The 22,265-nt window shown below is 37.4% G+C and overlaps 1 protein-coding gene across 2 annotated transcripts in view; it reads right to left on the bottom strand.

The window, feature by feature from the left end:
* Positions 1-22,265, bottom strand: part of PLBD1 (phospholipase B domain containing 1) — a 50,317-nt gene that overhangs the window by 14,387 nt on the left and 13,665 nt on the right. For both annotated transcript variants that reach the window (XM_046640777.1, XM_046640769.1), the window contains exons 3-6: positions 13,884-13,967; positions 12,398-12,536; positions 7,521-7,661; positions 6,949-7,093 (exon numbers count right to left, since the gene is read on the bottom strand). In XM_046640777.1, the coding sequence (XP_046496733.1) occupies positions 6,949-7,093; positions 7,521-7,661; positions 12,398-12,536; positions 13,884-13,967 (509 nt within the window). The remainder of the gene's footprint in view (positions 1-6,948; positions 7,094-7,520; positions 7,662-12,397; positions 12,537-13,883; positions 13,968-22,265) is intronic.

The following is a 22,265-nucleotide window of genomic DNA, read 5'->3' as shown; positions in this document are numbered from 1 at the left end:
TTTAAAACAACTAGTTTGAAGTTACTAGAAAATGCCCAAAGGCAGGGAGAAACTGCACACTGGTAGCATTAGCTAAGCATATGAATACGTGGCTTCTTCGCTTGAGTGTGCTCCCTACCCACTACCCCCAGCTCTGGTCGGGGAAAACTGCAGCCATAATGACTTGAGATGGCAGGTGTCAGAATTCAGAGCTGTGGAACAGCTGAGAATTTAAGGGGGAAATTTTGGAAGCAAGAGAGAACTACAAAAGAGCAAAGATGCAAAATCTGAATATAAAGTCCGCCGAGTTCCTTGGCGGACCACTAACTACGCAAGAGCGTGAGAGAGGCAGGGAGCCAGGGGCAAAAACAGAGAGAAGTGAGAGATGCACCCTTGTAAGACAGAATTGTTCCCGGTGAGATACGTGAGTTTGCTGCAACTTTGACAGACGGTGTTCCCCAACTCACATACAGCTCAGACTGCTGGGGCTGTCAAAGGGCAAAATTGACAGCTGGGGAACAAATGGAAATTTGGAGGAAAGCTTGGAAACAAGCCAATCACAGAGAGAGTTAGCTTTCAAATCTGAGTTACTCTCTGCCAAAATCCTTGGCTGTCTACTAAACTACACAGGTGCAGGGAAAATCTCCAGGGGGCCAGGTTGAAAAAGGAGCAGCTAGAAGCAAAAAACACTGAGCAAAGACATCAGCTGCTGCACACTGTGAGGGAGACATATTTTGAAGTTTGAGTACCAGCAAAGTAAGTACCTACTGTAACGAAACACCAACAATTCTCAGAAAAACAAATTCCAGAGTCAGTATAATGTACTATATCCTCATGTCCAATTTTCAACCAAAAACTATTAGGCATGAAAAGAAACAGGAAAATGTGACCCATCCTAAAAAAAGTCACTAGAAACTTTCCTTACATAGGCTTAGATACTGGATTTAACAGACAACGACTTCAACTTCAAACAGTTCAGAAAGGGAAAATATAGTATTACAAGTTACCTGAGGGAATATTAATAGAGAAACGGAAACTAAAGAATGAACAAAATGGAAATTCTAGACTCAAAAAGTACAATAATTGAAATGAAAATTTCACTGGATGGATTCAATAGTAAATTTGAGGTGGCAGAAGAAAGAATCAGTAAACTTGAAACAGGTCCATGAAAATTATCCAGTTTGAGGACTAGAGAATAAAATGAAGAAGATGAAGAAAAATGAACAAAATCTTAAAGACCTATGAGATAAGATTAAACATTCTGACATATAAGTAATTGGAGTCCCAGAAAGAGAGGGGAGAGCTAAGGGGATGGAAAAAATGTTTGAAGCCATAACTGTTGAAAAATTCTTGAATTTGATGAAAAACATTAATTTACAGATCTTAAAACTTAACAAACTCCAAATAGAATAATTACAAAGAAAATCAGAGCTAACATATTACAAAACCAAAGATAAAAATCGGAATACAGGGGAAAAATTATATATATATATAATATACATATTACACATATTATATATAATATATATTTTTTAATATTTAAAAGTATGTGTATATATATTACTTGTTTTAATTTCTTTAAAAGACATACATGTTTAAATAAAAATTATGACACCACATTGGTGGGTTTATAACATATACATATTATAACATATACATAATATATTACAACACCACCACAAAGAATGGAGGGAACTAAATGGGATTATTACCAATGCAATATTCCCATCCTTTTTTACTTGACATAATGGAATATTTAATTTATGTAAATTTTGATGAGTTAAAGGTAAATGTTACAATTTTTAGTGCAACTACTGAAAAACAATGCAACAAAATATAGCTAGAAAGCCAACGGGGTGCTAAAATATAAAATATTTTGTTAAAATACTAATGAAATATTTTCAATACAAAAGAAGACAGGAAAGGAGGAACAGAGAAATAAAACAGAGATGATTATAAAGAAACTAAATAGCAAAATGGCAGACCCAAATCCAAATATTTAAATATTAACATTAAATGTAAATGCACCAAATACTCCCATCAAAAGTCAGTGATTGTCAGGCTTAACAAAGAAAAAAAAGACCCAACTATTTGCTGCCTAGAAAGACATACCTTAAATACAACGACAAATAGATTGTAAGTAAATGTATAGAAAAAGTACAAGATGCAAACAGTAAGCATAAGAAAACTGGAGTAGATTTATTAATATAAGACATTACAGATTTTAAGACAAAGGGTTTTACTAGAGACAAAGAGGGACATTTAAGAATCATAAAAGGGTATGATGATATTATTGTTGGAGGTGTAAATATTCCTCTCTTAGTAATTGGTAGAAAAGTAGACCAAAAAATCAATAAGGATATAGAAGATGTGAACCACACTATCAACTAACTTGACCTAATTGACATTTAGCGAAGGCTACACTCAGGAATACCAGAATTCACATTCTTTTCTATTGCACATGGATCCTTCACTGAGATCGACCCCATGCTGGGCCATAAAACAAGTATTAATAAACTTCACAAAAATTTGAAATTGTACAGAGTATGTTCTCTGATCACAACAGAATTAAAATAAAAAAACCAGAAAGACATCTGGAAAGTCTTCAAATTTTTGGAAACTAAACAATATACTTCCGAATAAGTCACAGATTAAAGAACTCATGTGAAAGATTAGAAAAGATTCTAAATTGAATGAAAATGGAAACAAAATATAGCAAAAATTGTCACATGCACTGAAAAGAGTGCTTAGAGAGAAATTTATAGTTTTATTTCTTATAGTAGAAAGGAAGTAAGATCAAAATCAATTGTTTAAGATTCTACCTTAAAAAGCTAGAAAAAAAGCTGATTAAATATACATAGAAGAAAGAAAATGATAAAAGATTAGGAATGGAAATCAATGAGGAAGAAAAATAGACAAATAATAGGAAACAAATCAATGACAACAAAATCTGGTTATTGGGAAATATCAGTAAAATTGATATACCTCTAGCTAGACTGATCAAGAAAAAAGAAGACATATTATTGTGAATAATTAAAGGGACTTAACTACAGATCCTACAGACACTAAAAGATTAATAAAAATATTATAAATAACTTTACTTCAATAAACATAACAAAAGAAATAGACAAATTCCTTGAAAGACATAAATTTTTAAAAATGACTCAAGAAGAATTAGAAAACTTGAATAGTCCTATATCAATGAGAGAAATTGAATTCATAATTAAAAACTTTCCAATAAATAAAATTCCATGTCTAGATGGCTTAATCAATGAATTCTATTAAACATTTAAGGAAAAAAAGAATACCAGTCCTACACAAACACTTGCAGAAAACATAGAAGAAAAAAATAATTCCAAAATCAGATTATAAGGGCAAACCTATCCTAATGCCAAAACTATTAAAAGAAAAGGAAACCACAGACCAATATCTCTCATGAATATAGATGAAAAAATCTTTAACAAAATATTAATAAATTGGATTAAAAAAATAAGAATAACATATTATGGCTAAGTAGGGGTTATCCCAGGAATGCCAAATTGGTTTAACATCTGAAAATCAATCAAGAGAATTCACCATATTAATAAAGAAGAAAAATCATATGATTATTTTAATAGAAGCTGAGAAAGAATTTCACAAAACGCAACACTCATTCATGATAAAAACATTAAGCAAAGTAGAAATAGAAGGGATAAAACCTTAAAAAGGGTATCCACAACTAACGTCATACTTAATGGTGAAAGACTGAATACTCTTCACTCCACAGATTGACACTCTTCCCTTTAAAAGATTCTGATTTCCTTTCCTTGAACATGGGCTGATCATAATAATGTGCTTCTAATGAATAGAATGTGGTAGAAGTGACAGTGTATGACTTCTGAGACTAGGTCATAATAAGCATTGCTGTTTCTGCTTTATTCTTTTGGACCACTTTGTCTGGGGGTGGGGGACACCAGGCACCTTGTCATAAGGATACTCAAGCAGTCCTGTGGAGGGGCCCAAGTGAAGGGGAACCAATTTGTCAGCACTGCCTTGTCAACCATGTGAGTCACCTTGGAAGTGTATCCTCCAGCTGCAGTTAAGCTATCAGAGATTTCAGCCTCTCAGTCTTCCAGCTGATGCCCCACATATAGGGAGGTAGACACATGCCACCCTCACTGTGTCCTATCTAAATTGCTGATCCACAGAAACTATGAGATACTAAACGAATATTATTTGAAGCCACGAATTTTGGAGGTGATTTGTTTTGTAGAAATAGATAACTAATGCATATATACAAGCAATGAACTATTGAAAAAGGAATAAAAAACAAATTCTTATTATAGTAGCATCAAAAATTATTTAGGATTCAAATTAATTAAAAGGTATGTAAGACCCATAAACTGAAAACCACAAAACACACTTTATCATTGCTTTTTTGTCTCCATTTTTGCCCAGAAGGCAAATTCTGTTAGAATAGAGATTGTATCTGTCCTGCTCTCCATTGTAAATTGTTTGCCTAGCACAACAATTAACAGAAAATTATGAATAAATAAATTATATAATGTTTACAGCTTTGTGAATGAAGCATTATATTAGCCTCATTTTACAGATAAGAAAACTCAGTTTCACCAAAGTAAAATAGTCGGATTTCATAAGTGGAGGAAATGTTTAGCAGCTGTCCAAGATCTAACACTTTCCTTTTCAGAAACCTCAAAAAATATGTCATTGTTTATTGAACATTTAGTGTTTTTCATGGTAATCATCTTAGTGGTCACTTCTACAGAATTTGGCAGGAGGGTCGTGATGTATTACAAAAGTATGGATAAGTGCATGTGAGGTCTTCAGAGTTAGCAGCATCTTTAGTGTGATGGTATCTGTACCATCCCAGTCAGCATCATCTTTAACGTGTGCCTCAGCTAAGTTACGAATGTTTCGTGACTTGATCTGTCTGTTCTGACTCAGAAATTCTTTATATCCTTGTCCATATCCTAAAAAGACTCCAGGTCCTGCCCTCTTTGATACAAAACTAACACCACACTCCTAATCCACTCAATCTACTATGGCGCTCCTCCACCAAAGAAAAATAGACAAGCCGCCCAGCTTTGTTCTGGGATCAACAGCACACATGGCATGAGGTTCATGGCAAAGCACAGTTCCATATCTATTGTATCAAACCAATGTGGCTGATCCCTTAATCAAACAATTCTTTGTAATATAAATAATTCTACATGTTCTTCGTGTTTGCTGTTGAGAACAAAGCTGTCCAGTTAGAGAAAATATGAACCACATTGCACCACTCGTTCTTTTAAAAACACCTTGGGGTAAAAATAAGTCTTTTGTTTTCTCTCAGTTTAATTGTTCTAAAAATCTCTATTATCTATGTATCTATCTATTCTGGAAGGGTATATATGCAAATGTTAACAGCGTCATAAGTTTCACAGGAAATCCCTCCATGTGCTTCCCCATCACTACCTTTGGGATCCAGAAGTATTAAGACTACAGAAGAACAATATTCTCCAGAGATTTCAAAGCAGTGCATGTAACATCTGAATATTGCATTTTCTGGCAAATAAGAGGAAGAGTACGAATATTCGATGGGTCTCAGTTTCTTGCTGTCCTTAAATATTGGTCTAAAGGAGCACAAAAGAATGAAAGCACCATCTAACTTGGAGAGGGGAGTCCCTAGTTACCCACAATACTAAAACAATTAAGCAAACTACGACAAAGACAAAATCAAAGTGATCTCAAAGGGAGGATCAGGTCACAAGGACAGAAAAACATCGAGTTACACCCCTGGTTGGAATTCCTCATAGGGTGGTGTTAATACTATCAGGAGCAATAATACCAGAAGGGGCAACAACACTCTGAAAAGGAAGATAGATATGACAGGTGGTTGGTATAATCATCCTGTAAGTCACAAATATGTAATTAAGGGTCAAAAGTGTCCACATCGCATCCACGCTGGGCTCTCAGATGTTTGGTAAGAATTTTCCCCTTTCCTTTGCTACTGATGTTTCCTGAAGAGGTTGCAAACCTGCAACTGAGAGAGCAATTCTAGCTAACAGACATGCTTTGTTGGGTTCCACAGTTGGTTTTGTTTTTTAAATCCATATTTCTATCTTGAGAAGTTGGAGGATCTGGAAGCGTTGATCTCCACATTGCTGGGTGACAACAGTTGTTGGGAGCCGAGCAGTTGGCCCCCTTTCAATGGGTCATGTGTTTGCTACAACTGTTTCCACTTCTATTTTCTCATACCAGCCACCATTTCTTCATTTATATCATCTGCCTGTCTCCTTTAGGCATAGGAGTTTGCAAGCCCTACTCTACAAAGACTGTCCTTCCCATCCATCTCTACCTGGTCAAATTCTAGTCATCCTTCATGGTTCATCTCTGCTGTCAACCTCTCTTCTCTTTCCGCAACAATCAGATGTGAGTTCTCCCCCGTTAGAATTGCTCATAACATTTCTTCCACTTCTTTTGTAGTATACATAGTATCTAGTAATACTATTATTGTTATCTGTATTGTACTTATTTTGTTAGTGTAAGATTCATTCATTCGTTCATTCATCCATTCATTCAGCAAAAATTTATTACGTACTGGGTGCCATAGTCTAAGTTAAAGTACTGGGGTTATTGCAATGAATAAGAGAAGCAGAGAGGCCCTCAAGGAGACACCGAGAGCAGGATCTGCCTTGCTCATCTTTGCTTCCCAACATAGACCCTAGGAAAGTGCCTTGTACTTAATAAATACCCAGCTGGCATTTGTTGAAGTGAATTTTCGGCAACTCTATTAACTTAGTTTATACCATTCTATTAAATAAAAGCATTAGAGCTGTATTTCTTCAAAAAGCATTCTGGAAATCAATTTTCATTAATGTATACTTAACTACTAAACATTTCTTCTCCCATTCCAGTTACCCTGAATCACCAAGGTTTTATCCTGAAATAGTACTCAGGTTACTCAAATGCCCCTCTAAATTTATTTACCTGGGTAACTGCTGAAAGAGAGGCGATTACTGATGGTGTCTTTATCTCTGATGTTGAAGTCCCAGTGTTTATATATCCTGAGCATGGCTGCATACGTGTACCAGCTTGAATGAGCAAAAAAGATGTTCTCAAATCCAGGAAGAACCTATAGCCAGAATCATAGTGAATGACACAGAGACACATACACCACTGACTACAAGGGTATGAAATATACAGGGATTGTGTTAATTCAGGTGTTTATTGTGATATTTATTACTGGAAAATATGACCAAAGAATCCAATATTAACCTTTAATGTGTACAAAAAAGACTCTGTGTTAGCATCCCAAATGGAAGACTGTGGAAGCTGGCATGTACAGCACAGGAGAACTGGCGGAAGAAACAGAGGTAAGATCATTTACTTCCAGTTCCTTCCATCAGTTCCTTTCCGTTCTTAATTTCTACAATAGAGGACCCCATGAGCTGATACATGGCTAGAGCCAGGGGTGAGCTTCATGTTGACATCATGAGATGTTGCCATACACGGGTGGACCAGAACAAGGGTAAAAAGAGAGGCTGCTATGTGTGTCTCACCTTAATAAGAGCAGAGCAATGTCCCATATCCCATCTCTTAAAAAACTTCAAATTGTAGACTTGTGTGGGAGAAAGTGAGGGAATCAGATCCAACAGATCTCCAACAGCATTCAGGAACTGAATCTGGAACATGGTCATGGGCTGGGGAAAGACAAAGACTGCACTTAACATTGATTTGTGACAGTTAGATGTCATTTTCTATTTTCCCTCTTGTTAGGAATCCATTAAATTATTTCTTTATGAAGGGTCCCTAATGTAACAGATACCCTAGATTTTTTTGGAGTGTCTAAAATAATTTTTATTAACTTATAGTTAAGAGATAGTTTAGCATGTTTTGATATCCACAGACTTTGGGAATGGCTCCTAAGAGAGTACAACAATCAGAGCATTCTGTGTGCATCCCTCTAGGCGGGTTTTCTCAATCTCTCCACCAGTGATATTTTGGGCCTAGCAATTCTTTCTTGTGGGGGGCTGTTCATTGTAGGATGTTTAGCAGCATCCCTGGCCTCTAACCACTTAGATATCAGGAGCACCTCCCAATTTTGACAGTCAAAAATGTCTCCAGGCATTGCTAAATATCCTCTGGAGGGAAATCACCCCTAGTTGAGAATCAGTGCTTTGCAGCAAAAACATTCAATTAAGATGCTTAGAGTTTGTGCGTTTAATTAACTAACTTGACAGCATTAACCCTGAAGCCATGATCAGACTTGAACTTCGTGCTAAGTAGAGAGCGCTACTCTGGCAAAATTTAGTCCACCGGAGTAGCCAGGGGTTGGGTATCTACAACCAAACTGGTTTTTAGGCAGAGGTAGTGGGAGGACAAACACACAAGCCATATTAACCAAAATACAAAAACAAAACCAAAAAACTCAACCTGATTATTTATTTATATAAATATTCTCTTTGTTTTGGTTTTTGAAAAAGTAATACATTCATTTTCCAAGATTTTTAAAATTATAAGAAGATCTACAGTGGAAATTCTTCTCCTGCTCCCATTCTCCACTGGCTCAAGTCCCACCCTGTCTCCAGTTTACCACTTCTATTAGTTTCTTGCATATATCTCTAGACTTTTTAAAATGTCTTATAAATACATTTTTAAAACACAAATGGTGATGTATTACATGCACTACTCTTCACCTAGATTTTTTCTCTCAGTATCTTAATATCTTGGGGCTCTTTTGACATTGGATGTAAAAATCTTCCTCATTCTTTTAAACAGTATTCCAATGAATGGATGCATTGCCATATTTTTAACCAGTATTTTATTGACTGACTTCTGGTGGTTTCTAGTCTTTTTCTACTATAAATAATGTGACAATAATCAATCTTGGAAACATCATTTTGTATGTGTGTGAGTCTATGTGTAGGCTAAATTCTTAGAAGTGATTTTGACTTGCGTAGATATTGGCAAATTGTCTCGAAAGCGCTTGTTTCCACTATACTCTTAGAGCCTCAACAGCATATTAAACATGTAGTTTATTTCCAATTTGATAAGTGAAAAATAGTATCTCATTGTAGTTTATATTGGCATTTCTTTTGTTATGAGTAAGGCTGAACCTTTGGATTTGTTTTTTTTGTGAATTGTTCATGTGCTTTATTTTTCTACTAGGTTATTCTTTTTCTGATTGACTTTTAGGAGTTGAATATTAGGGAAATTAGTTCATTGTCTCTGATATGAATTGTAAATTCCTTTGCCTTTATTTTTTAAATTAAAAATGATACCATACATATGAAAGAATAAAGATGTAAATACACAGTTGAAGGAAAAATAATAAGAATAAACACCTATGTAACCACATCACAGTTTAAGAAACAGAATATCACTCTTTCCTTAGAAGTCTTCAGCCTCATCTCCCTCCTTCCCTGCCAGTTAGTAACCACTCTGCTAAATTTTGTGTTGCTCATTACCTGCTTTTCTGTTATTTTATCATCTATGTATGAATCGCTAAACAACATATTCTCTAAAATTTGCTGCTTTTGAATTTGCACAAACAGAATCCTATTGTGTGCCTTCTTTTGCTCAATATCATTTTTTGACATTCATCAATGTTGATAGTGTGGAAACTTCATTCATTTTCATTGCTATATGGCATTCATTACACGAATATATATATATATATATATATATATATATATATAATCACGATATGCTTATGATGAACATTTGGGATATTCCCAGTTTACAGGAAAACAATGGTACTGTGAACTTTTATGTACATGGACCCCACATACAAGAGTGTCTCAAATCTCTGAGTGGATTTACCAAGTTGTAGAATATGTATTATCTTCAAATGTTTCAAGTAATGCCCAATTCTTTTCCAAAGTGGTTGTAGTTATTTACTCATTCCAGCAGAGGTTGAGATTTCCCAATCCTGGTGCATAATAGGATCTCACTGAGGTTTTAATACGCATTTCTTCAAAACAGAGCATTTCTTCACACGTTTTGGGCCATCTGTGTTTTCTTTTCTGTGAAATTCCTGTTGTTTTTTTGCCCTTGCTCATTTTTCTACTGAGTATTTTCTTTTTTAAAATTTTTTTTGTTGGTGTTCTTTATGTATTTTAGATACAAATCCTTTGTTAGTTAAATGTATTACAAACATTTTCTCTTGGTTTGCAGCTTATCTTTTCACTATCTAGTGTCTTCTGATAAAAAGAAATTCATTCTAATTAGCAGAATTTATCTATCTTTTTCTTCATGGCTAGTGCTTTTCTATCTTGTTTAAGACATGATTGCCTAGCCTAAGTCATATTCTCTTAGGGAAGACTCAATACTCCTGGGTCAATGCTATTGTCATTATTCCTAGACCTTTTCAGGGGACAAAGCAAGGAAATATGTATTTTTTTAAGGAAGCTAAAAGTATTGATTTTCTACCTAAATAACAACTTTAAAAACTACAGTCTTTACTTCATTGATTTTTCTTATGTTAAAAATCTTGATAGCAAACATATCTACTTATTTGCTTTATCTTACAATATCTATTTACTAAACTCCATCAAATCTCAAAATAAAAATACCAATATTCTTACTAAAGTAAGATTACTGAATAGAGCTAAAGGTTGTTTTGTTTTTGTTTTTGTTTTTTTGATGGTTCTTCTTATCCTTAGGTTCTATCCCACTAAGGATATACAGCAATAACTGTTTTTAAGATCACTTGAAATAAAAGATCTCTGTGTGGTTATGCCATGAACTTGATATACAATTAGATATATTTGTGTCAAGTTGTTTTCAGATTTTAGGAATTGTTTTTCTTATATGTAATTAAATTTTGTTTTATTATTAAGAACAGTATTTTCTTGGTTCCAGAGTCAAATGTACAAAGCAAGTTACATTCAGAGAAATGTAGCTTTCATCCCTGTCACCTCCAATCTCTCTTCTTACTTTTTTATAGATAATCATTTTTTAAAAAAATTTTGGGTTTATTCTTACATTGTTTCTTCTTGGAAAGATAAGCAAATCTGTCTGTCTATCTATCATCTTATTTCCATTTCTTACATAAAAGGTAGCAAATGATACACACTGGTCTTCACCTTCCTTTTTTACACTTAACAGATCCTGAAGGTCACTCCATAGCAGTATATGGAGAGCTGCCTCATTCCTGTTTACAGCTACGTCATTTACTCAGCCAGTCTTCTACGTATTTGGCTGTTTTCAGTCTTTGGCTATTACAAACTATCTACGATGACTAGACTTGCACATATGCCATATTGTATTTTTGCCAGTGAATCTGTGTGGTAATCCTACAAGTGGGATGACTGGATCAAAGGGTAAATGAGCATGTGATTTGAGTACTGAGTGCCAAATTTTCTGTCCTTAGCAGATATACCATTTTGCATTCCCACTAATATTTTAGGAAAGTGCCTTTTCTCCCCATAGCCTAGACAACAGAGTATGCTTTCACACTTTGGAAGTTTTGCCAAACTGACAAGTGAGAAAGTATTTCTCAGTATGGTTTTAATTTGTATTTCCAGTCTTATGAGCAAGGCTGAAGTCACATCACTAAGAATTTTTGGGGGGCTGACCCTGTGGCTGAGTAGTTAAAGTTCCATGCACTCTGCTTCAGTGGCCTGGGTTCCCTGGTTTGCAGGTTTGGAGCCCAGGTGTGGACCTGCTCTGCTCATCAGCCATGCTGTGGAGGCATCCCACATACAAAGTAGAGGAAGATTGGCACAGATGTTAGTTCATGGCTAATCTTCCTTAAGCAAAAAAAATAAAAAGAGGAGGATTGGCAACAAATGTTAGGCTCATAGCAAATCTTCCTCACACAACACAAATTAATTAAAAAAAAGAATTTGTTGCATCACTTTTCTATGAACAACCTTTTTGTATATTTTGTCCAGTGTATGTGTCTATGTATGTGTGTGTATATAACATATTACCCTCAGGAGCCAAAATTCCCATTATTTTTGAAAGTATATTCAATGGTACCTTTGAATCTTCAAAGAGTCAGTAAAGCTTTCCAAACAAATTATGATGTGTGCACACGTGTGTGTGTGTATGTTGTGGAGGATGGGAAGCCTAGAACTTGTACACTTAGACATTTTGCCTTAGCAATCATATTATCTAAAACACTAGCGTTATTGGGTTAAACAGCCAGTACATCTATACTAGGCTCTTTAACCTACTCCAGAGCACAAAACTATGAAAGAGATTGAGAAAACTCAGAAAGAAGTTGGTTTATTTGTGTGTTAAGCTTGAATTTTGCGTGAGACAGTGAGTCTGGTGCTAGCAGTATGATAGACAAGACAGTGTGTGTGTGCAAGGAATTTCTACTCTAGTCGAATTTGATCTGCTTCTAAATTGGAAAGCTATTTTAAAGATAATTTTCAATATTCCTGCTATACTATATAAATTCTGAGTAGCTTCTTAAAAGTCTTACCTTTATCCCTTCTAATGAAGCCCTCTTCATTGCTCCTACATACAGCCCATCTAATTGTGCCATAACATAGCCCATATGTCTCCAAAACGGGTCATCCTTGTAATCTTTGATCTTACTCCGGGTCCACTGATCTTGCTTCCTGAAAGAGAAATTAGAGTTGTACTAGAGGTCTCTATGGTTGCTCATCCAGAGCTAAATTAACCTCAGGCGTTTAGAAATTATGCATTCAGATACTTATGCTAGTATAATTTAATTCTGGATCTTGTAACCTTCCAATCACTCTGAAAGGATATCAGGGCAAATCCTAAATGATTTTTAATTTCTCCCTTGGACTACCACTCTTCCTTCATAGCTTCCTCCATGCTCTAGCTAGAACTGAAATACAGGTGTAATATTTACCCACCTGTGATACTGAGACCTAAGAAAGTCAAGGCTAGACCATCCAAACACTTTCATATAAAATCATGTCTCCCTAAATCAGTAAGGATAAGTTGATCGACTTTACTTCTGTATGTAGAAGTGGTAAAGTTAAACAACAGGAAAAAATAAAAACTCTCAACGACAGGGTAATTTGTGTATGTTTATATTTCTCTCAAATCACTTTCATAGTTTATGGTTCATTCTATTTCTGTTGTTGCTAATAACTGCCTCAATGCCTCTGTCCTAGCACGCTTAGCTTTTGTTTGTAGGCTTGTTTTCTATAGTTCTCTCATTCTGTCTCTCCTCTTTGTTGTTCTCTGCAATTCATAGGGGATGCTTTGACATAGCTTTGTATCCTGAAAGCTATTTCTGATTTGTCCAGGCTCTCTCTAGATCAGTCTTAGAATACGATATCATTGCTTCATGGGATCTAGCCCACTGGTTTTATCTGATGCTCTGTGGGTTCTTAGCATTCGATGAAGAGGGTAGCTAGTGTGTGACTTGGAGAGCCAAACCAAGAGCCTTTCTGTCCCCAAGTCAATCTCATAGTCTGTCATCCCACAAATATCAAAGAAGTTTTCTGAATATTGAGAATTATTAGTCTTTAGAAAACTTCATTAAAATGGAAATATTCTCAGAGGATGTTATGACTTTAGACATTAGCCAACACTCCAGCTAGGATTAGTCATCAGGCCCATGAAAAGGAATTTCTTTAAAGAAGGAGGAGGAGAGAGCTCTGCAAAGAGAGGGGCCCCCAAGTGGAAGTGATCCAGGTGGTTAACTTTGCCTGCCTTACACTCTTGGTGCGTCTTCCTCTAGTTGTGTTAGCAATTAATAGCGTGATCTTCAACCTGACCTCTGAAAGAGCCCAAATTGGGGGACATGTTGTCTGCAACCAGTTTTCATGCCATTACCAAAAAGTGCTATACCTACTACAGGAACAAAGTTCAGAGTCCTGCCTAAGAGACATAAAAGAAATTGGTAAAAGGAAAGCTGCTGTCTGAAATGACAGATTCAGGCCCCTCAGCCTCAATAACAAGGAGAAGAGGAAAGCCATTATACATACGCCATAAAATCCCGCACTTTATTCATGATGGAAGGTGTCTGAATCAGCTGTGGGTAGAGGTTTCTGAAGTGGTCAAACATGTGCCTGAAACGATAGATGAAAACTGTTACATTTCTATTTTTCTTCTTGGATTTCTGCATCACAGTAAATTACCCGTACTTGTGGCTAACTAGGATGTCCCCTATTACAAACTTTCCCTACTGTCTTTTTTTCATAAATCAAATGCACAACTTAAAATTGGGAAATATTTCTAACATATGGAAAAGCACAGAATGTAACAAACACTCAAGTATCCATCACCCAACTTTATTAAGCCATTCTATTTTGCCATGTTTTCTGTTTTAATCTCCACTCCCTCAAGATTATTGGCTATTTAGGATTCTTTATTTTAAAACTTACTTTAAAAAAATTAAATGTGTCTCATATGCTGTTCTGTAAACACTTTTTTATTGAAGTATAATTGACATATAACATTGTGTAAGTTTAAGGTGTACAAACTGTTGATTTGTTACATTTATATATTGCAATGTGATTACCCCCATAGCATTAACTAACATCTGTATCACATCACATAGTTACCATTTCTTTTTTGTGGTGAGAACAATTAAAATCTAATCTCTTAGAAACTTTGAAGTTTATAATACAGCATTGTTGACTGTAATCACTATGCTGTGCAGTGGATCTCCTGAACTTACTTGCAAGTTTATACCCTTAAACAACATCTCCTCAATTAAACTCTTTTTTCATGTGTGAGGAAGATTGTCACTAGCTAGCATCTGTGCCAATCTTCCTCTATTTTATGTTGGATACCACCACAGTGTGGCTTGCATCACTTGACAAGTCATGCTGGGTCCATGTCTGGGATCCGAACCTGCGAACCCCAGGCCACTGAAGCGGAGTGTGTGAACGGTAACAACTATGCCACCAGGCTGGTCCCTTAAACATTTTTTAAATAATGAAAATAATCCATTTACATTTATTGTGATTTTAATATGCTGGGATTTATTTCTACAATCTTTTTTGTTTTCCATTTACCATCCCTTTCTTTGTCCTCCTTTTATGTTTTCCTTGTTTAGATAACATTTTCATTATCCTTATTTTTACTTCTGCTGTTTTAGAAGCTGTAAAATATATTTCTGTTCTATTAGTGATCCTCGTTAAAAATTTTAAAAAACATTCGTAACTATGTATTTTCTTATAAAGTCTAAATAAATTTTGTATTTCTCTCTTCCTCCAAACATGATGCATATTTTAGCAAGCTTCAACTGCTCAATGACAACCCTCCATTATGCTATTGTTCAAAGATTTAATTTTACTTTTTCAATTAAAAAATTATTTCTATTTTAAAATTTTTTATATTTTAACTTTTACAATCAAATTTTATTAACTTCTCTGTTTCTTGTGTTACTTATTGCTCCTTATATCCCAATCTTTCCCTCCTGCTAATCTTGTTAATGTATATCCTATAACAGTGTGTGTCGTAAAGCATTTTAATCTGTACATCCAAAAATATCCTTATTTTGCCCTTGCTCTTGGATGATTTAAATGGTTATAAAATTCTAGTTAGTTATTTTCCCTTGGTACTTTTAAGATATTATCCTCATATCTTCTGGCTCTATTGCTGCTGATGAGAAGTATGCTGTCATTCTGGCTGAGATTCCTGTGTAGTCATGTCTTTTCTTTCTGATAGCTCTTAAGAATATTCTTTCTAACCTCAATTTTCTGTAATTTCACCCACTATGTTGTAGCAATTTAATAGGCTGTGTTTTCCAACTAAGGATTTTGTCTTTTTCAATTCTGATAAATTTTCAACTATTACACTGACAACTATTGCTTATCTGCGATTCCTTTAGTCTCTTTTTCTGAGACTCCTAATAGACATTTGCTGGAGTTTCTTGATTAAACTTCTCTATCTAATAACAGCTCTTTCATCGCTTTTACCCCTTTATCTCTTTGGGCTGTATACTATGTAAATCCCTCAATACTAATTTCTGACTCAGATTTTTTCTCTGATTATGTCCAGTCCAGAGTTGCCCATTTATTGATATTTTTTAAAAATTTCCATAATTTTCATTTATAATATTTCAAACAGGTTCTTTAAAAATATCTACTTGTCTTATTTCTTCCTTTTTCTTCTTTTTTGTTTCATAAATTCTTCTTCAAGTTTTGTTCCATTTATAACTTAGAGTGCTTTAAGCATATTTAAAATCTTTGTTAACTCATCCTATAAAATTAATCTGGAGTGTATTATTATTATTGATTTTGTTGACTGTTTTTCTTAACATTCAATTTCTTTGTGTATTTTGCAACTTTGGTGTCCAGGCATTTTTAGTTACTTGTTTTTTTATATTCTCTCTCTCTGCTCTCATTTTTCTCTAAGTGCCTCCATCTGACTCCCTTCCAGGTCTTACAGTGGCTTTCTGGGACTTCTTTCCTATGGAATATTGGAGATATATCTGTAATTGAACCAGCACATGGATAATTCAGTTCTTGCTGCCCCAGCCGTGCCCCTGCTTCAAGCTCATGGTTTCTTATAAATCTGTACACTAGGATGCACATCAGTAGAAGTTATCCTGCAGCCTCCTCTTTCAATAAACAGTCAAAGCAGCAAGGTTAGTCCTGCTTCCCAGCCTTGACTCAGCTCACTCAGAGCACTGAGGCCTTCACCCGTCACCAGGGGTGGTTGTCTCTGCCTGCTTCATGCCAGCAGCCCGGCAGATCCATACTTCATCACCCTGTTTTCTGGTTCATTTCTGGTTCAAGAGATGTTTAATCTGGCTTTGGGACTCAGCTATATTATTATGAGGTTCTCTTTCTATATAATTTTTCTATCATTTGCTATAAGTTTGGAACAAAGTGGGTCAAACTGTGAGCCTCTTGCACCCTCTGGACTGGAAGTTTACTGAAAGCCCTAGTTGTGGTTTTTATTTGATGCTTTTTACTGACCTAGGGAGGTCAGCATTGTAAGCAGGAGGTGACTCAGATTCCAAGAATGGGAATTTCGTTCCCTATACTTTGGAACTTTAGAGATCCTTTATCTAGAAGTTTCCAGAATTGAAACTAATAAAATGAAAATAGAGTTTTATTGTCAGTTAGGTAAACAACATTGAAATCCTTTGAAATATTTTTTATATGGTCCTTAAATTCAATAAGTTTCACTTCATGAGAGCTTTTCCTTCAAATTATTTGTAAATATTTTTTAAAAACTGAATTATTGCTTTTAAGTTTTGTTTATATATCTTTTATTCTGACACATCAATTCCACTATCAAGTTGGTCACTTTTCCCTTCCCACCACCTCTAAACCTGGGGGAGAGAACAGCAAAAAAGCTAGACAGGTAGGCAGGTGACAAGAAAGGGACCCTCTGCCCTGGCCTCATACTTCAGGTAAAGGGAATGCAGAAACTCCAGGTGAGTTTGATGACTTGATTTCGCTGCTCAGGAAGGCAATAACCCTACAGTTTCCCGCTCTATGATTCCATGGGGAAGTAGAGATGGCTACCTGGACTGCCTAGGCTCGTAAGCCAAACATAGCACCCCTGTACACCTCCGTGAGTTTTGGGGAGCAGCCAAATGTTTTCTTGTGTGGCCTAGGGTAGAATAAGTGGACACTGAGCTGATAGACCTGCTGGGGACAGGGGACTTCTACTTGTGGTGAATATTGCAAGCTCAGGTGGTATTGATTACACAGTGGAGAACAGGGCAACCACGGAAGCCTCATCAGATGTCGGATGGAGAAATACCCAAACTAAAGACTAAAGGAGATTGTTCCACTGCAGTGGATGCCAGAGAAGGACACAGGACAACCACTGCTTAAACATTTCCTCTCCCTCCAAGATGCCTCTTTAACGCTAACCCATTCTGGGGAAAAGTGTTTGGAAGAGGAGTGGAACATTCTGAATTGACTCCATTTAAATGATAAATTAGTAAGTTTACTGAAATGACTATAGTAACGTTTTCTGCCATAAGGAAGAATAGGCTCTTAAAATTAAAATGATTTATATGAAAATAAAGTTCTATTTTTTGGAAAAAATAATTTGTGTGCTATTGACTTATAATGCTCACTCAGGTAAAGAAACCAAAAATGCATACTTTTACCTGAAGTTTCTAGCACTGCACCCTGCCCAGCCCATCCAGAGTTCTAGGCCCTCTCAGTTCTTCAGTCCGTTTCAAAACAGGGCTGTGTTTTTCAACTGGAGTGATTTTTCCTTCCGGGGGCATGTGGCAATGTATGGACACTTTTTTGGTTGTCACACCACTAGGGGAGAGAAAGGTGCAGCCAGCCTCTAGAGGGCAGAGGCCAGTGATGCCGCTAAACATCCTACTATGCACAGAACAGCTCCCACAACAAAGACTAATTCAACCCAACATGTCAACAGTGCTGAGGCTGAGAAACCCTGAAACAGAAGAACGTTCATCTTAACTCAGAGGTGGTTGCTGAGGATGTCCACGTAATGGTAGAGAAGACAGGTGGAGGTATAGGCAGGTAACTGGGCTAGAATTATTGAGAATTTTTCTTTCAAAGGGTGAGAGGGGGACTAGATTTTTCGACTCCTTCTGACTTTCAGAGCAGGGAAAGACCTTGACATCAGAAGTGGAGGCCTCAACTGATCCTGCCCATTGAGGGGTCCTACACTTTTGGGGGAACCATATAGTATAGCAGTTAAGAGTAGAGGCTTTGAATTCTGAGCTCAGAGCTTGACTCTACTACTGCTAGGCTGTACGACCATAAGCAAGATTCCCAACTTCTCCACACTTCTGAGTTCTCCTCCTACAGAGCTAACACTAGTATCCACATCATGAACGAGCTCGATTTAGATTCAGCTCCTTAGTGTGTCAAGTCAGTAACCTTCCTCCCAAGCTGGCGGGGAATTGCTCACCTTCACATCTGCCACACGTGTTCATACGTGAGAATCATGGAGACACATGTACACCCACCTTTTCCTGAATCTTTTTCAATTATGTTAATGCCACATCACTTACCATTTGTCATGTGCTGTCTCCTACTCTTTCCTAATTGTTTTGACTTTCTGGGTCTGAGACCATACCTGGCTCCTTTCATATTTCCCATAGTGATTAATCCATTTGTGCGTGTATGTGCACACAAACTCTGTAATTAGAGAACCTGGTTTCTAATCCTGGTTCCTGCGTACTAGCTTTGTGATTTTCAGTTTGTTACTTAACTTCTCTGTGCCCAAGTTTTCATGCCAATAATATGGGGATAATAATGATACATACCTCACAGTGTTATTGTGGATTAAATAATTTAACATACATAAAATGCTTTGAACAGTGTCTGGCACATTTTAAATGCTACATAAGTGCTAGTCATCATCATCATCATTGTTTTGTGGTTCATCTTAAGTTCCAAACAATTACTAGCTGACGGGCCATTTGGTATTTTTGAGGGTGGGACTGCATCTTACTTTGCTCTGCCACAGCCTTGACCTGGAAGCATATTCAATTTCTAGCACCAAAAGGAGCAAGTTGAGGGTGTGGAGGAGATTCTCCTGGTATTTCTTGGTAGGAGGCCAAACACAAAAAAGATACCACCTTTGACTACTTCCCCTACTTGTGCCATAATCTTGTTAGAACCTCTTTTCATCATAGTTTTCGCAACTTTGTGTCAACATCCTAACTTAAGAGGAGTCCTCTGAAGAATGTTCTGAGGAACTAACTCTCCCCCTTATCTTTCTCCCTGTCCCCAGAGACTGGCACAAGTGTTTGTTGCACTGAACTGGGCCACTCAAACTGGGTAATTCTAGAGGAGCTCATTTCAGCAGCTGCCTCAGTAACACAGGAGATCAGCCACTTTACTAAAAACTAGAGCAGACCAGGTCCCCACTTCCTCATCACCAGTCTTTCCAGAAAAGTTTCATGATTCATTTTACTAAAAATCAATCTATGACTATCATCAGCTTTTCCATCATTAGTGAGACATCGGAGACTCTGAATTTGCAACTCTTTGGGACCCACGCCATAGAGTTAAAAAACAAAGGAAGAAACTTCATTTGGCCAAGCTGGCCAGACACTGCATTATGTGAAAATACATACCTTACACTTCTGATTCATCTCTAATAGAATTGAAGTAGCCAAAGAATTCAATTAAACTTAATAAGCATGTAATTACGTAGCTGCTGGGGACAGAAGTGCTGTGCCAGGTGTCTGGGTATGGAAAGATGAGTAAGATAGAGACCCTGCCCTCAAAGCATGAACAGATGGTGGAGGGGAGAGATGGAGCTCCAAGCCAGTGGGAATGGGATCAGAAAAAACATCACAAAGACAGCATCTGAGATAGGTCTTCTAGGCTGGGCAACATTTCAACAGGCAGATATGGGAGACGTAGCTCTGGCTCTCAGGACATCATGGTTCTGAGAGTTGGTGGGAAGCGGATGTGTGAGAGGCTGAAGGGGCATCACAGTACAGCTCAAGAGCCCATCTCAATGCACGCTTGGAGGCAATGTCAACTCCCTGCAGTGGACAACTCCTCAGGATGGGTGGGGGCAGGGACAGTGGAAAAAGATGGAGAAAAGAAGAGAGTGTGAGGAAGGGCAAGACAGGGAGAGAAGACTCTAGAAATATCTAGCACCTACTCCAAGCTGTGGCCTACTCCAGCTGGATCTGGCTGCTGCTGCATGTGATAACTCTGCAGGAGCCGCGCAGGTAGATGGCCTTAAGCTTCATGATAAGGTACAAAGGGCTGAGCCCAGGACTAAATCGTTACCTGGAGAGTGTTGTAAAAGTTCAAGGAAGCAACAAATTATTGAACTCTTCAAGGGAAATGACGGAGGATTTGAGGATACTTCTTTGTGGGTTTTCATTTGGTCTCTCAAGTATTTCATTGGTTGGAAAGAGCAAACTATGTCATCCAAGGCGATTAAACCAACCTCCTTATCTCAACATCTCAATTGTTCACCCCACAATATCCATCCTCTCACACGCCTCCTCCCCGCACAGTTAAGGAGGATATAAGGAACACTACTCCATTTTAAATGTGGCAATGTGGAAAAAAGCAGCAGCCCTACATTTCTCACTGCTCTTGGCAGCTGCCTGAGCAACCCTGCAAGCCGAGAGGAAAACGAGAAAAGACATCTCTTTCTTTTGGCATCTGGCACAAACTCATCTTCTCAGCCCAGGCTCAGACGCCCTTGCTCTTGGCTCTTGAGTCTTGGCAATGCGGGATTGCACTTTGCAAAGCATCCCCAAGTAACAGTCCAAGCAAGATAGTTTCAAGTTGGGACAACGATGTTTGTGTATGACATTGCTTTTGTTTCTCAGACAATTGCTCCTGTTTAGCTGAGAACAAACCAACCAATCTAGCCTGTGATTTGTATTCCTTCTCTACCACCGGTTTGTGGCTACAGTCACAGCTTCCAGATGGCTGACAGTTTACGCTGCTCCTCTGCTTTGCTTCAGAGAACGCTGCATGCCTTTGCTCAGAGGGAGCCACACTGCCTCTCAGTGCTCAGCTGAGACAGTGTATGGCGGGCTGTGCAGGGGCAGTGCTGACTTCAGCAGGCCCTGGTGGTGCCTTTGGTCTGGAAGTCACAATTCTGTGAATCCTTCCAGCATCCCTTCTTTTCTGTCTCCCTGTTGGAGCTCTTGACACTGAGAGCCCAGCTTTTCTACTCCATTTGGCATATCTCCTTCCTTCAAAATAAATTCTTGGGCATCAGAATGTGTAATAAACCTTCATCTCCTGGAACATATCAGAAGAGGAGGAAGGAAAGTGATAGCCTCCTCCCTCTCTCCTCTCTTCCCCATCCCATTGCCCGGGGTCTGTTTTCAGCAGGCTGGATCACATCCTACTATTCTGAGCTTTAAGCTAGGCACAGAGCAGGTCCTTTAAATGCATGCTGATTCGGAAATTCCCCTACTTATCTGACTTTTCAGTAATGCAGTTAGAATGACAGCCTCTGAGAAGGAGCTTATGGAAAATACCCTTCTAAAGATAGTTTTGGTTGTAATTCTTCCTCCTCCTCTTCCTCTTTCCTGTTCTCCTCCCTCCCTCCCTCCCTTCCTTCTTTCTTTCTTTTTGTGCTCTCTTCTTTCTCTTTTTCCTTCTTCTTCTTCTTCAAATATACAAATACTGACTTCTCTCTTTAGTTCTTTATCATGCGTCTTCCTACTCACCAACATCTTCTCCTGTTCAATGAGATGTAGCAAGCTCTCTGCAGAGCGGCGGTCTTCTCAGACTCTTGGTACCACATATACAGGAAGCCCATCTCAAGCAGGTGAGGAGAATTACCACAGTCACGAATATGAGATAGAGATGAACGGAGAGGTTGTCTTTCAAATTCAAGAAAACTGAGCACTCTACTCTTGAAATAGAGAATGATAACGGGCGGATGGACGTCCATTCAAAGCCCTCCACAACATGGCC

This window comes from Equus quagga, chromosome 1 (genome assembly GCF_021613505.1).
Source record: "Equus quagga isolate Etosha38 chromosome 1, UCLA_HA_Equagga_1.0, whole genome shotgun sequence".
Taxonomy (NCBI): Eukaryota; Metazoa; Chordata; class Mammalia; order Perissodactyla; family Equidae; genus Equus; species Equus quagga.
This window is presented reverse-complemented; position numbering and strand designations above follow the sequence as displayed.